General features: G+C 49.1%; 1 protein-coding gene across 1 annotated transcript in view; it reads left to right on the top strand.

The window, feature by feature from the left end:
- Positions 1 to 9,392, top strand: part of LOC138487894 (NXPE family member 1-like) — a 401,227-nt gene extending 391,835 nt beyond the window's left edge. Inside the window, exons 4-5 of the mRNA XM_069614517.1 lie at positions 368 to 586; positions 8,746 to 9,392. Coding sequence (XP_069470618.1) covers positions 368 to 586; positions 8,746 to 9,281 — 755 coding nt within the window. The 3' untranslated portion in view covers positions 9,282 to 9,392. The remainder of the gene's footprint in view (positions 1 to 367; positions 587 to 8,745) is intronic.
- The last annotated feature ends 5,770 nt before the right edge of the window (positions 9,393 to 15,162 follow it).

Raw genomic sequence — 15,162 nt, 5'->3', positions numbered from 1 at the left:
GATTTCTTTCTATCAAGTTCTGAACCCCAAATATGAATACGGTGCCTAGCAACTAAAGGCCCCTAATGGGAATTGTGGCTATCTTTCAGGAGCACATCTGAAGCACTGTGCCTGGTTCTGGTGCCACAACCAAACTATTACCTCCAGATGTGAAGCCCTCTTCTAAGTATTGTGTCAGGTTCTGGGAGCGGCCTCTGGCTTATTCCACCTTTTTCTGGGGGGATTCCTCAGAATGCTAAAGACAAACTGCACACAAGCTTTATTCTCGGATAAACTGTGTTTCTGGTGTAAATCAACACAACTCTTTGAAATTAAAATGTGCACAATTGGGCAAAGAAAGTGACATTATATTTTGTTTGCCTCCCAGAGACTGATAATTCGTGGAAGAAAACATGCAAGATCGGGATGCAATCACCATTCCCCAGTGGCTATTTCTTAAACAACATTTGGCACCCTGTTTTTTGCAAAATGATGCCACTTGAAAATATGGATCAGAAGCGAAACTGCCTGGCAGGAAAAATGATCTACTTAATGGGAGATTCGACACTTCGCCAGTGGATATCTCACTGTACAGCAGTCATCAAGAGTAGGCTTTATTCTATTTTGATTCTGCCATCTATTTGCATGTTACCAAAATAGCATGGGGGCAACGGTATTACCAACATGTGTTTAAGAAAATACGTAGTTTACATGGTGAAATGCCAACACCATCTTGTTTATTTTCTCTGTCAGGGGTTCACAAGCTTTGGCTCTCCTGATGTTTTGGCCTACGACTTCCATGATCCTTCACTATTGACTAGGCCGGCAGTGGCTGATGGGAGTTGTTGTTCAGAGTACCTGGCGAGTCAGAGTTTTCAGTCCCCTGTTCTAAGAGAACACTCACTGTTCCATGTTCAAGAAGTTGATAGGAAGACTTGACTTCCACCTTCCTCCCTTAAAGCCATGCCAGATTTTCAATTGCCTTCTGCACTAAGATTTTTGACCAGTGCCTAATAGCTTTGTTCATTGAGATGCAGGCATTTCATCAGGGGTCAAGTCCTAAAAAAAGAAGTGTGGGAACTCATTAACAAACGCAAATGGATGCAACGTCGCCGGAAATTAGCATATCAAAGTGAAATATGCACAATTCATTGAAGTGGCTTTGTATAACTACCCAAATTGCACAGAACAAATGGCATTTGCCTTTCATAAAATCAACACACACGCAAAACAAATAGAGGATATTTTCTTCTAATAGTGTTTTTGAAAACGTTTAAAGGTGTGCATATTTTAAACTCCAAGAACCAATACCAATGTTTTTCCTGGAACATGCAGTAGCGAAATGAGACATATCACCTTTAGTTGTTTATTATTTTACCTCAGGTTATATATAGTGCAGTGGTGAAGTGTCCGACCTGCAAACCTAAAGACTTGCGGTTTGATCCACGAGGTTTGTGTTACTTCATAAATTCAAAGAGGACACTGAATATGTCTCCTTTTTGCTGGGGGCTGAGTCCACCCTCTGAAAAATGTGGGTGGACTCCGTCCACCCGCGTGTACCCTCGACTTGAACCCTGCATTTCGTTTTTCATGTTGGATTTTGTGTATCTTAAGTTGAGAGAGGAAGCAGGGGAGTGGAATGTAAGGGGAAGGGGGAGGCAGAGGGGAAGGGAGAGAAAGCGAGGGAGAGTAAATTGCCAGGTCTGCATCTTATGACATTTTGTAATATTGACCATGCTGCCACCAACCTTTTCCTCTTACTCCTACATCCCGTCCCCTTTCCTCCATACTTATGGGACATTTCTCTGTCCTGTGGGACGGGACCAGAGCACTTTGTAAAAAGCATCCAAAAATGTTTCCAAAAATGTGTCCTTCCTCTCTTTTTTGTGCGGGGCCCGGTACGCGGCCGTAACCCCGCCCACCTTTGCTCCGCCCCGTGCATCGCCCATCAGTCGTTTTCTCCGCTCGTTCAGGACTGAACGCACTTGCATCCTCGGAAGGTTTTCTTCCCTTTTTCCTCTCTGGCTCTCGCTAGCGATCGTGTGCTGTTCTTTCTATGTCGTTCAAACTAGATTTTCCAGATTGTTCATCGTGTCACCGTCGTTTCGCGAGGGCGGATCCCCATCCTCTTTGTTTAGAGTGCTTGGGTCCGGATCACCGTTGGAACTCCTGTTTTTACTGCGACTCCCTTTTGGTCTGGGCACTTCAACGTCGGTTGGAGTGGTGGGAGGAGGTGTTCCGATGAACTCCTCCTTTGCATTTTCAGGCGTTCATCGACGAGAAGAAGAAACGCCCGGTAAGTTCTTTACTTTTCAGAGCACCCCGGCCGGGGGATATCTTTCTGGGTTCCTCTCCGGCCGGGAGGGGCGTTGATCGCTCTGCCACCAGGGTTCACCCTGAGGTCCCTTTTGGGCCTAATAATTGTACCAGAGTTTTCTCCAGGGGTCTCCGTAAGGGGCCTGTAGATACCAGAGTGCGCTCCGAGGCCCCTCCTGTGGGGGCTGTTTGTAGACCCAGTTCTACTGAGTCGTGGTGTACCGGAGCTCGCTCTGAGGCCGTTCTGTCGGCTTCCCTCAAAAATAAGACCGGGGTGCGCCCCGAGGCCTTGGGTGGGCTTGCTGTTACCGAACGGATGTTCGAGGCCCGTGCAGATAAGGCTGTTACCGGACCTGGGTCCGAGGTCCCTCGTTCAGAGGCGAAAGCTACAAACAGTTCTGCGAGGCCTGACAAGGCCTTGTCAGTGAAAGCTGTTTCTCACCGTTCCCGCTCTTGTGGTGACACCAGACCTGTTGAGGGGGCAAAGAAGCAAAGTTCTTCTTTTACCGGCAGTACCAAGGTCCTTCCTTCGAAGACTAATTTGGCGGTTGGTATGTCACAAAAACATTCCAGGCCACACAGTACCGGCCGAGGTCCCTTATGTTAAGGCTAAGGTTAAGACCCCTGATCCATCGACGGGGACCCCCGCCTCACTTCCTCATGTGCCGCAGTTCCCATCAGATGATGACAAAATGGCGCCCGTTCCCGCCATGACTGCGGTGGCCATTTTGGGTGCTACCCCTACAACTACGCCATCGGCCTCAGGTGTAGGGCTTGGCCCCTTGGGTGAACTTAGAGTCCCTTGTGTGCATTCTTATCGGCCAGTTTATGACTGGAACGCTCAGATGCCTCTTCCGCACAATATTTCGCTGCCTGCAGGGTCAGGCCAGTTGATTTATGTGGATACGTCGGTGGAGGGGCCTGTGTGGCACCCGTCCCCATTACGTCCCTGGATTTGTCCACCTCATGAGAGGCCTCCTCAGGTTCCGAAGCAGTCCCCGGAGGAAGCCTTTTTCAGTAAATTTCAAACGCTTATGCATACCGACCCCAGGAGGGAGTATTTCAAAGGGCTTTTTAGGGAGATATGTCCTCCTGCGCCTCCGGCTCCACCTGTTCCTCCGGTGGTTCTGCCGGCGCCTCCCTTGCCTACGGTGACTCCCCCGACTCTTCCGCCTTTGCCCCCATTGTCCCCTGTGGACAAGGCAGCGCCCGACACGGTTCAGCAGGATCCTGATCTGTCGGATGACGCACAAGGCGATCAGGACAGCGAGGACCTTCCCCGCTCTATCAGAGCTTTTCATGACCGGGTACTTGACATGATGAACTTCTTAGATGTTCCAGTGCCAGAGGCATCGCTCCACAGGAGGGTGTGCTTTCTGGGGCGTTCACCTTGTCTCCCTTGGAGCATACTGGCCTGTTCTTGCAGAAGGACGTTCTGGCCGAGGTCCGTAGAGTCTGGGAAAAGCCACACTCTGGACTTTTTGTCAATACGAAAATTGACGCTAGATACAGGCTGCATTCTCCGGAAGAGGTGGCCCTGTCATCTTGTCCGCCCCCCTCCTCCACAGTGGTGGCTGCAGCCACTTTGCAGTCCAGGCCTGCAGCATCCTCTTCCACGACAGCTAGTCAGGTTCTGGGAAAGGAGGTCAAGCTCCTCGACTCCCTCGGGAGGAAAATCTTCGCCAACTTGGCCTTGCAGCTCAGGCAGGCCAACGCTGAATTGAAATTAGCGGGAGCTAACATGCGGATGTTGAAAGGTCTGTCGGAGTTTGAGGAGTTTATCCCGGTCGATAAGCTGGAAGACTTTAGAGGAGGCCTTTCCGACGCAGGGTCTTGGCCCAGGATCTCCTGGAGGCTGCGGCTCATCAGGTAGACACCTCGGCTCGGGGCCTTATGCTGGGGGTTGATACCTCACGGCAGGCGTGGCTGCATGCAACTAAAGTCTCAAAAGAAGTGCAAGACAAGGTGTTGGACCTTCCGTTCGATGGTAAGGCGCTCTTTCATGCTACAACAGATGTAGAGCTCACCAAGACGAAGGATAGCACTCAGACAGCTAAGTCCTTATCTGACCTGGTTAAGGTTCCTTTCAAAACCCAGAGACCGTTGTTGCAAAGTCGACCTCCCTCTGGCTTTAGGGGCTTCACCGACCACAAGTCTCGCAGAGTGGATACCCCTGCGGGGAATAACCGCCGTAGGCAACAACGGACACGGTTTTTCTCCCGTTGCTCAGCCTCCTCCTCAGGTTCAGGTGGCACCTAAATGAGGGTTTTCCACGATCGCACGAGACCCCGGTGGGAGGACGCATTGCATCTCATTGGGAGGCGTGGCAGGCCATCACAGAAGACAGATGGGTCTTGTCAGTCGCTCGAGCGAGCTTCCGCTTACCTCTACCTCCTACCCCATCCCTCAACCCTCCTTTTCAGCTGTCGGGCTCGCCCTCCCTCAAAGCCGAGGCTCAGAAACTTCTGGACCTCAGAGCTGTGGAACCCGTTCCCCTTGGGGAGCGAGGGGAGGGCTTTTACTCTCAGCTGTTTACGGTCCCAAACCCAACCAGGCTGGCCTGCGCACCATCCTAGACCTTTCCCAGTTCAATCTTTTCCTACCCCAAGAGAAATTCAAGATGATCACGCCCAGCCAGATACGGTCCTCATTGCAGACGGGCGATTGGCTCAGCATCGTGGATCTTCAAGATGCGTACATGCATATCCTGATTTGGAACCCACACAGGAGATATCTATGATTCTCTTTGGCAGAGGAGCACTTCCAGTTTCGAGTGCTTCCTTTTGGCCTCAGCTCGGCGCCGCGTGTCTTCACGAAGATGATGTCAGTGATTGCAGCCTATCTTCGTCTCCAGGGTATCCATGTGTATCCATATTTGGACGACTGGCTCTTACGCAGCCCTTGTCCGCTGGCAGCAGCGGGCAATCTACAGTCTCTCCTTCAGCTCCTGGTCCATCTTGGGCTGTCAGTGAACTGGCGGAAATCTTCCATGACGGTCTCGCAGGACCTGATTTTCCTGGGTTTTCGCTGGAACACGATCGACTGCAGAGTGTACCTGACGAGGGACAGAATGGCGGATCTGTTAGCCACGTGTCAGATGTTTGCGCAGTCGGAGAGCATGTCTTCTGGGCCTCATGGCCTCATGCGTGCTGGCACTTCCTCTTGCTCGTCTCAAGATGAGACGGACCCAGATGGCCCTTCAGGGTTCCTGGCGTCAGGCTGTGACCCGGATTCCAAGCTGATAATGATTCCGGATTCCATGAGAGTGGACCTGGATTGGTGGTCCTCTCTGAGCAACCTGTCGGTGGGTGCGGGGTTTCAGGACCCAGCCCCCACGGTGATGATCACGACAGACTCCTCCCTTCTGTGGTGGGGTGCGACGTTAGATCTTCTTCAGGTCTCGGACCTCTGGTCGCCTCAGGACAAGCTCCTGCACATAAATCATTTGGAGCTTCTGGCGATCTTCCTAGCGCTCAGGGCATTCAGACCGCTCATTGCCAACAAGGTGGTCCGCATACGCACGGACAATGTCGTGTCAATGTTATTACATCAACAAGCAAGGGGGAACAAAGTCTCCCCCCCTCGTGCACCTGTCCATCCAGATATGGGAGTGGGCCGTGCTTCATGGTGTCTGGCTGCTTGCAGTACACATCCCGGGCCAGCTGAATGTCACAGCGGATGCCCTCAGCCGGCAGAGAGTGGTCAGCTATGAGTGGGAGTTGAAAGCGGAGGTCCTGTCATGGATTTTCTTGCGTTGGGGTACACCGGAGGTGGACCTCTTCGCTACGGCAGTAAACAGGAAGCTTCCTCAGTATGCCTCCAGAGGGGGGCTGGGAGCCTCCTCTCTGGGGGATGCTCTTGAGATTCCATGGCACAACATGAGAGCTTACGCCTTCCCACCTCTGCCTCTAGTTCATCGAGCAATTTGGAAGCTGAAGAACTTGGTAAACTGTACCCTTCTACTCATAGCCCCGTGGTGGCCGGCCAGGTTTTGGTTCTCAGAACTTCAACACCTGTCGGTGTATCCGCCAATCAGGTTACCAGTGACCCCCGATCTTCTTCATCAAGGGGAACAGCAGCTGTGGCACCCTTCCCCACAATCGCTCAGCTTGGCGACATGGTGCCTGAGTTCAAGTCTTTAGAGCATCTTAACTTGTCTACGGATAACATGCGTATTATCCAGGCAGCCAGGAAACCCTCGACCAGATCCCAATACAGGAGTAAATGGCTCAGCTTCTGTCATTGGTGTTTGGAAAAGCAGTTGGATCCAAGGGTGGCTACGATTGACACGGTGCTGTCCTTCGTGTCCTCCCTAGCAGACTCGGGTGTTCACGTTCTGTCATGCAGAACTTACCTTTCAGCGGTTTCCGCTTATCTTTCTACAGAACAATTCTCTTATTCTCTGAGTAACCCAGTGGTTAAGAGGCATTTTGCAGACTTGACACGCCTCTGCCCTCCGGTTCGTAGTCCGCACCCGCCGTGGGACCTAAATGTAGTCCTGACGGCACTGTGACATAAACCATTTGAACCAATGGCCATGGTGGACCTCAAGTACCTATCATGGAAAGTGTCCTTTCTGGTCGCCGTTACGTCAGTGAGGAGAGTGAGTGAGCTCCAGGCCTTGTCAGTGGATCATCCTTTCTTGATCTTTCACAAGGACAAGGTAGTCCTACGTACAAACCCGGCCTTTCTACTGAAGTTGGTAACTGAATTCCATCTGAATCAGTCGATCTCCCTACCAGTCTTTTTTCCGAACCCTGCCTCAGAGGCTGAAAGGATTCTGCACTGTCTTGATGTCAGAAGGGCTCTTAAGTTCTACCTTGACAGGACTTCCGAGCTTAGGAGTTCTTCTCAACTTTTTGTGACCTTCGGTAACCCTCAGGGTAAGCCGGCATCTAAGGCGACTATTTCTCGGTGGATCGCCGCCTGCATCACGGAGTCTTTCACCGTCCAAGGGCTGAAACCTCCTAAGGGTATTCATGCACACCTTGTGCGGGGCAAGACAGCCGCGGTTGCTTTTCAGAAATATGTCCCCTGGGAGTCCATCGCTAGAGCAGCTACTTGGGCCTCCCCAACTGCTTTTTGTAAGCATTATTGTCTTGATATGAGCTCAAGAGCTGATGCTCAGTTTGGTCAGGCTGTGCTGAAGAACCTTTTTCTGTAGGGGGTATTTCCATCCACCGTAGTTCCTGTTAGGAGTGCTTGGGAATCTCCCATATGTATGGAGGAAAGGGGATGGGACGTATGAGTATAACCAGGTTACTCACCATATTGTCCACCTTACTCCTCGTCCATAGTTCCCTTTCCGCCATACGCCCGCCCGCCGTGCCCTCTAATAAGTTTCCTCTGCTATTGCTAATAGGTCTCTGACCTGGTGATAGAAAAGGACTGATGGGCGATGCACAGGGCGGAGCCAAGGTGAGCGGGGTTACGGCCGCGTGCCGGGCCCCGCACACGAAAGAGAGGAAGAACACATTTTTTGACACATTTTTGGATGCTTTTTACAAAGTGCTCCCGTCCCGTCCCACAGGATGGAGAGATGTCCCAAAAGTATGGAGGGAAGAGGACTATGGACTAGGAGTAAGGTGGTCACTAAGGTGAGTAACCTGGTTATTCTCTTCCTCCCTACAACCAGAAGAATGGAATTAATGTATGTCTGCAAAATCCTCCAGGTTTTCCTCATCATCTTCAAATACAATGTGTATGCAATGTTTCCTCCTCTTTTCTTCTTCATGTCCCACACCTCAACCCTGCACCTCAACAAAGCCACTGCTGAGGGTGTTACCTAATATGTCCAGACCGCTTTCCTCCAACACCTATTCTCGTAACCCTTCTGGAACATTAATTATCCACTGGTCCTCTAACAGGCAGTAAGGCCCCAAAATCCTTCTATTCCCATTTGCCATTTTATCCTAGTGGCAAGAGAAACAAATAACCTTGGTGGTGAACAATGAATGGCCAAATATATAAAATAAACTGACAGTAAGAAGTAAACTTGAAAAGATAACAACAAGTGTCATAAGTAAACTAGCAATGTGTGCAATGAATTGTCCATTTCAAACTCAGAGTATTGGTCCCTTGAGCAGGCTGGTTCCTGCAATTCCCCTACAATTCCCCCAAAAACCATAAAACGTTCTTAATAGTAAAAACATGCTTTCGTAAAACGGTAAACCTCAGTACATAGTAACTTGGGAATATGTCTTCTTACACCTTTTTTTCATCTGCCATATTTCTTTTACAGTCACGAACATTAAATATAGATTAATGATTATGTCAAAATGGTTGTAATTAGAATTTAAATATTCCCTCTGTCCATGCCTCAATTTCATTCAAATGGCCGTGGTTGCAAGCCCACGTACTGTCTGCCTTGGTGTAAAAAGTATTGCATTAATTTAGCAACATTTGAAGCATTATCTTATTTTGAATATTCATCTATTGCTTTCCCAACAGCACTGAAATATTATAACCTCCATCGGACTGGTCTGGAAACTAAACTTTTGGCGTTGGACATGGAGAAGAATATTCTATTACAGTGGAAAAGACATGGCTATCCATATATTGCTTCGCAGCATTATTCAGTGAAAGATCCTGACTATGTTGCCCAGGCCATTGACCAACTCCCTGGAGGAGGACATTTCATCATCGTCATCAATTTGGGCCAACACTTCCGGCCTTTCCCAATTGATGTGTTTATTAGAAGAGCCCTTGACGTCCGGAGTTCTGTAGAGCGCCTCTTCCTCAGAAGTCCTGATACAAAGGTTATCATCAAAGCCGAAAATACCAGGGAGATGACAATAGACCAGGAGCGATTTAGTGACTTTCATGGTTATGTACAATACCTAGCAGTGAAGGAGATCTTTGAAGGACTCAACGTTGGTATGGTGGATGCTTGGGATATGACCATTGCGTTTGCCACAAATAACGTACACCCTGCTGAAGTTGCAGTTAGGAGCCAAGTAGATCTGTTTTTAACCTACGTCTGTTAGCTGAGGGTACAATTGCAAATTTCGAAATCCTTCATAATGTTGCCATGATGAAATGAGAAAGTGTTGTGTGCTTCTCCAGTGCCCTTTTCTAAACATTTTGTTTACAGAATGCGTGATGACTCATGACACATTTTTCGTAAACATTAATACCACTTTGTGCTAATAGTTGCAGCACATCTGGGTCGGAACGTTAAAACTGAGGTTTACAGTTAAGAAAGGTGTGTCACTCAATATAGTCAATAGCCACCCCATACAGTGGCGTAACACAAGATGTGCCCCCCCCCCTGCGAGCCATGCTGAGGGGGCCCCCCAACTCAGCAACAAATCAATGGTCGCGCCACACTCTGGGCCAGCCTAGATTATCACACTAGCGCAATACGCACAAACGTGCTGCTGAACAGATATGCCGCACACTGCACTAGGAGAAAGATATACATATGTGTTTTAATATAACATACAGCACACTGTCTGTAAAAAGTTGGCTAAAAAGCCAGAGTGTTTGCAATTGTTTTGTAGGGAACACCAACCCAATAGATGCAAGTCACCAACAGAGCACAGGAACATTAAAGCTTTGCTATTAAAAATGCCATGCCACAGTGAAAACATGTCCAACAGGTTGCACAAGGTAGAACAGTGTCGACATGTAATAACAATATAGTAAAGCTTGCCAGGCCACATTTAGACATATCTAGACTGGTTGCACCACAATGGCAGTCGAAGCAATAACACTCATCAAGAATAGAACATACATTCAAGCCTGTGTCTCTGTGGCCTCTAACAACACGGCCAAACTCTTTAAAATCTGAAAAGAAGTGGTCAATCCTGTTGAGCTCTTTACATCTCCTGTTCCCTCCCAGGCCCTCTGTTTGGCTCTGTCATCTCACTTCTACGCTAAAATTCAGGACATCCTATCCTCCATCTGCTCTTCCTCTCCCTCTTCCTCTCTCGGCCCCCCTTTGGCCATCTCTACCTCTCTTCCTCCTATCTCCTCTTTCTCTCTGACAACACCTGACGAGGTTTCTAGACAAGTCCGATCTATGAAAGTGTCATCCAAACAGGTGCTCTCCTGCTCCACCAGAACCATCAAGAACCATATTGACACCCTCGCTCCAGTCTTGACCGATTTCTGTAATCACTCTTTCCCCTCTCCCGTTAAGCACTCCCTTATGCACCCACTCCTCAAGAAGCGTTCTGCTGATCCTGCCTGCCCGGCAAACTATCGCCCAATCTCCATTACCCCTTTCCTGGGCAAACTGTTGGAAAAGCTGGCCATCTCCCAGCTTACACTCAACACAGAATCTGTTGGTTGTCTCCATGACCATCAGTTTGGCTTCAGTGCCAGAGACACAGAAACTGCTGTCCTGAACACCTGTGAAGTTCTGCTCTCTAACCTTGATTCCTGCATTCCTTCTGTCATCCCCCTTGATCTTTCCTGTGCTTTCGACACGGTCAAGCATGCCATCCTGATCAATCGACTCCATGAGAACCTGGGCATCATAGATCAGGCCCTTGAGTGGCTGACCTCCTTCCTCTTGGACTGCCCCTCTCAGGTCCAACTTGGTCCCTTTCTCCACGCTCCATCCTCTCACTCTGGTTTTTCAACCTCTATGTGGCCCCTTTGACCCACCTGATCTCTACATTCTCCTCTAACTTTCAGTGTTATGCGGATGACCCTCTGCTTTCCTTCAGGCTCCCCTCATACTCCTCTCATCTCTCGCTCATTCCCGACTGTCTATCCGCGATTCAGGATTGGTGTGCCTCCAACTATCTCTGCCTTAATGTCAGTGAAATGGAGATGCTTCTCATTTGGACTTCTACCCCTGCTTTCCCTCTCTCACTCTGGCCGCCCGCCTTGGGCCCTCTTCCTTTGCCTTCCTGTGAGGCAAACAACACTGGTGTCATCTTTGACTCCACTCTCTTTTTCTCCTCACATCTCAGACGTTGCCAAGAAGTCCCACTACCAGCTGCTCCTCCTCAAAGGGACTCTTCCCTTTCTCACTTACCCCCAGAAGCTCACTGTCTGTAGAGCCCTGGTTCTCTCTAGGCTGGACTACTGCAACAGCCTCTTTCTCAATCTGCCTTCCTCTACTATCCAGCAACTAATCCAGAAAAGGACTGCAAGACCTATCCTTGGCCTCAAGCACAGGGATCGTATCTCTCCAGCCCTGAAATCTCTCCACTAGCTCCCAGTTGCTGCAAGTATCAAGTTCAAGACCCTTTGCATTGTCCACAAGGCTTTCTGGGCCCGGGGCCCGCACTACATCCAACGCTCTCTTCCAAAATATCTTCCTTCTCAAGCCCTTCACTCATCTACTTACAACTCTCTAAGGGTTAGGCGCTTCTCCAGGAAGAGAGTGGGGGGTAGATCTCTCTCCTCTACAGGTGCCAACCTCTGTAAAAGCCTCCCTGCCCCTCTCAAGCTTTAGCAGACCACCTGAAGTTCTGGAAGCAGCTCAAATCTTTCCTTTTCTCCTCTGCTTTCTCTCTCTCCCTCCCCTGCTGGCCTACCTGACCTACCTGTCTGCTGTACTGACTGGTTGCTTGGCTACCCTCAGAGTCTCACTGAGTCGAGACTCTTTCTTGATCAGTCACCCTTGCACTGCCTCTGGTCCTACAATGCACTTAGGGGCTGTAACTGTAACTCTACAGGCTCTTGTTCTCCTTGCACTACCCAGAGCTGTGCTGCTTTGACAGCACTTACTCAGAGAATTGCTGCCCTGTTTTTCCCCTCCCCTCTCCCTTGCACTTCCCCCTTGCGCTTCTCGTTATCGCACTTGCACGATCTGAATGACACAAGGCCAAGTAAGATCGTTTGTCTTGTCCTCCCTCTATGTTCCATCCCTTGTCTTGTCGCGCCTAGAAACACTTGTGTGCAGGTGCGTTATAAGTGACTGATCACAGATGCCCAGAAAAATATACAATGCTGCAGTAAGAAACAGCTGACTGGCAGCACCCAAATGGCAGTCTAGCCAGGTAATTCACTTAGCAGGACTGCTTTTTTTTTTTTTTGAAGTAGTAATTTATTGGTGTTTTGTATTAAAGGCATACAAATACAAACATATGAACTGTGTATATTAATAAGTAAAATGGAAAAGGAAAAGGAAAGAACAAGCAAAATAAAAAAATAAAAGAAAATAAAAACAAGAACATCAAAAACGACAGTCTTCATGTGGTGCAATACATGTCTCTCGGGTGAATGTGGGTGAAGAGAAATCGTGTGTCTCGGGGAACCGGTGGAGTCTTTTGTGGTATCAAGCGTTCAGTTGTGGCATGTTGTTGGAGGTTGTCAGGGGGGTTTGTGGTCTGCGCTGAAGGATGTGTCTCTTAATAGGGCCTTCCAGGAGTCTAGGGTGCCGCTCGCCATATCTCCGGTGGAGTTGGTTCTGTCTTGCCAGGCTCTGGTTTCAGCTGCTGTCCATTTTTGCATCTCCTTCAACCAGTGTTCGTGTCTGGGGCCGGATGGTTTCTTCCAGGCCATGGCTATGGTTCTCTTCGCTAAGATGCATGAAATGTCCATCATTTTTACAAGGTGTTTGTATTTAGCTGGTCTGGGATAGGTGCCTAGTAAGCATTCTCCCGGTGTCCACTTATATCTTTCCATACCTGCATCTTTGCAGGTCTGTTTGATTTTGGACCACAGTTCCATCGCTTTGGTGCATGTCCAGAACATATGGATTAAGTCGGCTCTGTCGTGTCCGCACCTCGGGCATGCCGGGGAAGCTTGTCTGTTGAAGGAAGCCACCCTGTGTGGAGTCATGTACGTACGATGAAGGACGTTCAATTGGATCTGGCCGAATCTGGAATTCCTGGACACTTTTTTGGGGTATATTAATGCTCTTTCCCATTCCTTGTCTGTGAGCGTGGTTCCGATGTCTGCTTCCCATTTCGCCTTCAGTGCCTTTCCCTTGGGGTTGGGTTTGTCAGTGAGTCTGTTGTAGAGCCTGGAGATCGGTCTCCATCCGTCCCCAAGATCGTGCATTTCCTGTAGTAGCGGGTCTGGAGCGGGCTCTTCTGGCCATCCTTTCCAGTTTTTTTTGCTGGTTTGTTTGATGCGTTGGTACCAGAGAAACTGGCCACTTGAGAGCCCTTCCTTGATCTGTAGTGATTCGAGTTCTCTGAATTCGCCTTCCTCAAACATATCTCCCCATGTGTAAATGCCTGCCATTTCCCATCTTCTTGCCGTGGATAGATCAGATTCTGATTTGCATATATCCACCAGGATGGGGTTGTCTGGGGAGTACGGGTGTTTCACTTGCCTGATGTAACAGGTTCTGGCCCATATCTGCCTGCCGAGACCGATGACCAAAGGAGGGTCGGGGGAGTGTAGTAGAGGGCTCCATAGGGTTTCCTTGGGTGTTAGTTTGGTGGAGAATTGACTCAGGAGTCCCAGTTCAGCGGATGGCTCATCTGAGATCCACTTCGTTTAGTTTAGTTTAGTTTATTATTTGTATAGCGCCGCCTGGCCCTAGGGCATCCAGGCGCTTGCGATGAATACAACAAGAATAATGAATACAACAAGAATAATGCAGCAGAAATGTACAAATCGATTACATATTTACAAATTTACAGTGTTGGTGCATGCTAGTGAGGTAGGGCTAGGCAGTTTCTTTGGATAGAAGCCAAGTTTTGGTGTTGTGTCTAAATCTGTGAAAGGACGGTTCTGATCTCAGCTCGAGTGGAAGTGAATTCCAAAGTTTGGAGGCAAGCACGGGGAAGCTGGAGCCACCTGCTTTTTGGAGCTTAAATCTTGGGATATTTAAGCAGTGTGTTTGAGCTGATCTGGTAGGGCGCGCTGGGGTGTGGTGCTTGAGGTTGTCGGATAGGTATCTGGGTGCTTGGTTAGCTAGGCATTTGTGTGTGAGTGAGATGGTTTTATATTCAATTCTTTGTGGTATGGATAGCCAATGGCAGGTGCGTCTGGCGTCCGAGATGTGTTCATGTTTGGGTATGTTCAGGGCTGCTCGCAAGGCGTTGTTTTGTATGACTTGTAGTTTGTTGATGTTTTTCTGACTGGTTCCCAAGTATAGCGCATTGCAGTAGTCAACTTTGGAAAGGACTAGCGCTCTGGCTAAGGTGATGCAGTTGGATGGTGAGAGGTCTGCTGGCATTGATGAGTTTACAAGTGTAAGCAGTGGCTGATGAGATGGAATTGATCTGTCTTGTCAGTGTGAGGGAGGAGTCGAGGTAGATTCCTAGGGTTTTGACGCTGTTAGAGACGATGATGTTATTGCCGTCTATAGTGAATGCTTGATAGAGTTTGTCGAGTTTATTAAGTCTGGGTTGGGAACCTAGGAGAAGAAGCTCGGTCTTGTCGTCATTAAGGCATAGGCCATGCTTGGCCATCCATTCTTGGATAATGGAATAAATGTTGTTGAGAGCAGTGAGGTCGGTGGAGTAGTCGCCTGTTAAAGGGATCAGTATTTGGGTGTCATCTGCGTAGTTGGTGTAGATGACACCCAAGCGGTCCAGTATGTCAAAGAGGGGTTTCGTGAATACATTGTATAGAGTGGGGGAGACGCAGGAGCCCTGGGGGACACCGCAAGTGACTGGGGCTGGGATGGCAGAGGCTGTGGGTGCGAAGACTCTCATGGATCTGTTGTTAAGGAAGGAATGGATCCATGCGTTGGCGTTATCTGAAAATTTGGCTGCTGAGGATAGATGTTTGCAGAGGATGTCGTGGTTGACCAGGTCGAAGGCGGCCGATAAGTCAAGGAGGAGAAGGAGGGCTAGTTTACCATTGTCTTTAATGTTGTCCATCTGTGTCTTAAGGTCAATCAGGGCGGTCTCAGTGCCGTGTTTGGGGCGGAATCCTGGTTGTCTGAGTCCTAGTAAGTTATTTTTCTCAAGGTGGTTCTGTATCTGGAGATAGGCAGCTCTGTCG

This window comes from Ambystoma mexicanum, chromosome 9 (assembly GCF_040938575.1).
Source record: "Ambystoma mexicanum isolate Mex_15411 chromosome 9, UKY_AmexF1_1, whole genome shotgun sequence".
Classification (NCBI taxonomy): Eukaryota; Metazoa; Chordata; class Amphibia; order Caudata; family Ambystomatidae; genus Ambystoma; species Ambystoma mexicanum.
This window is presented reverse-complemented; position numbering and strand designations above follow the sequence as displayed.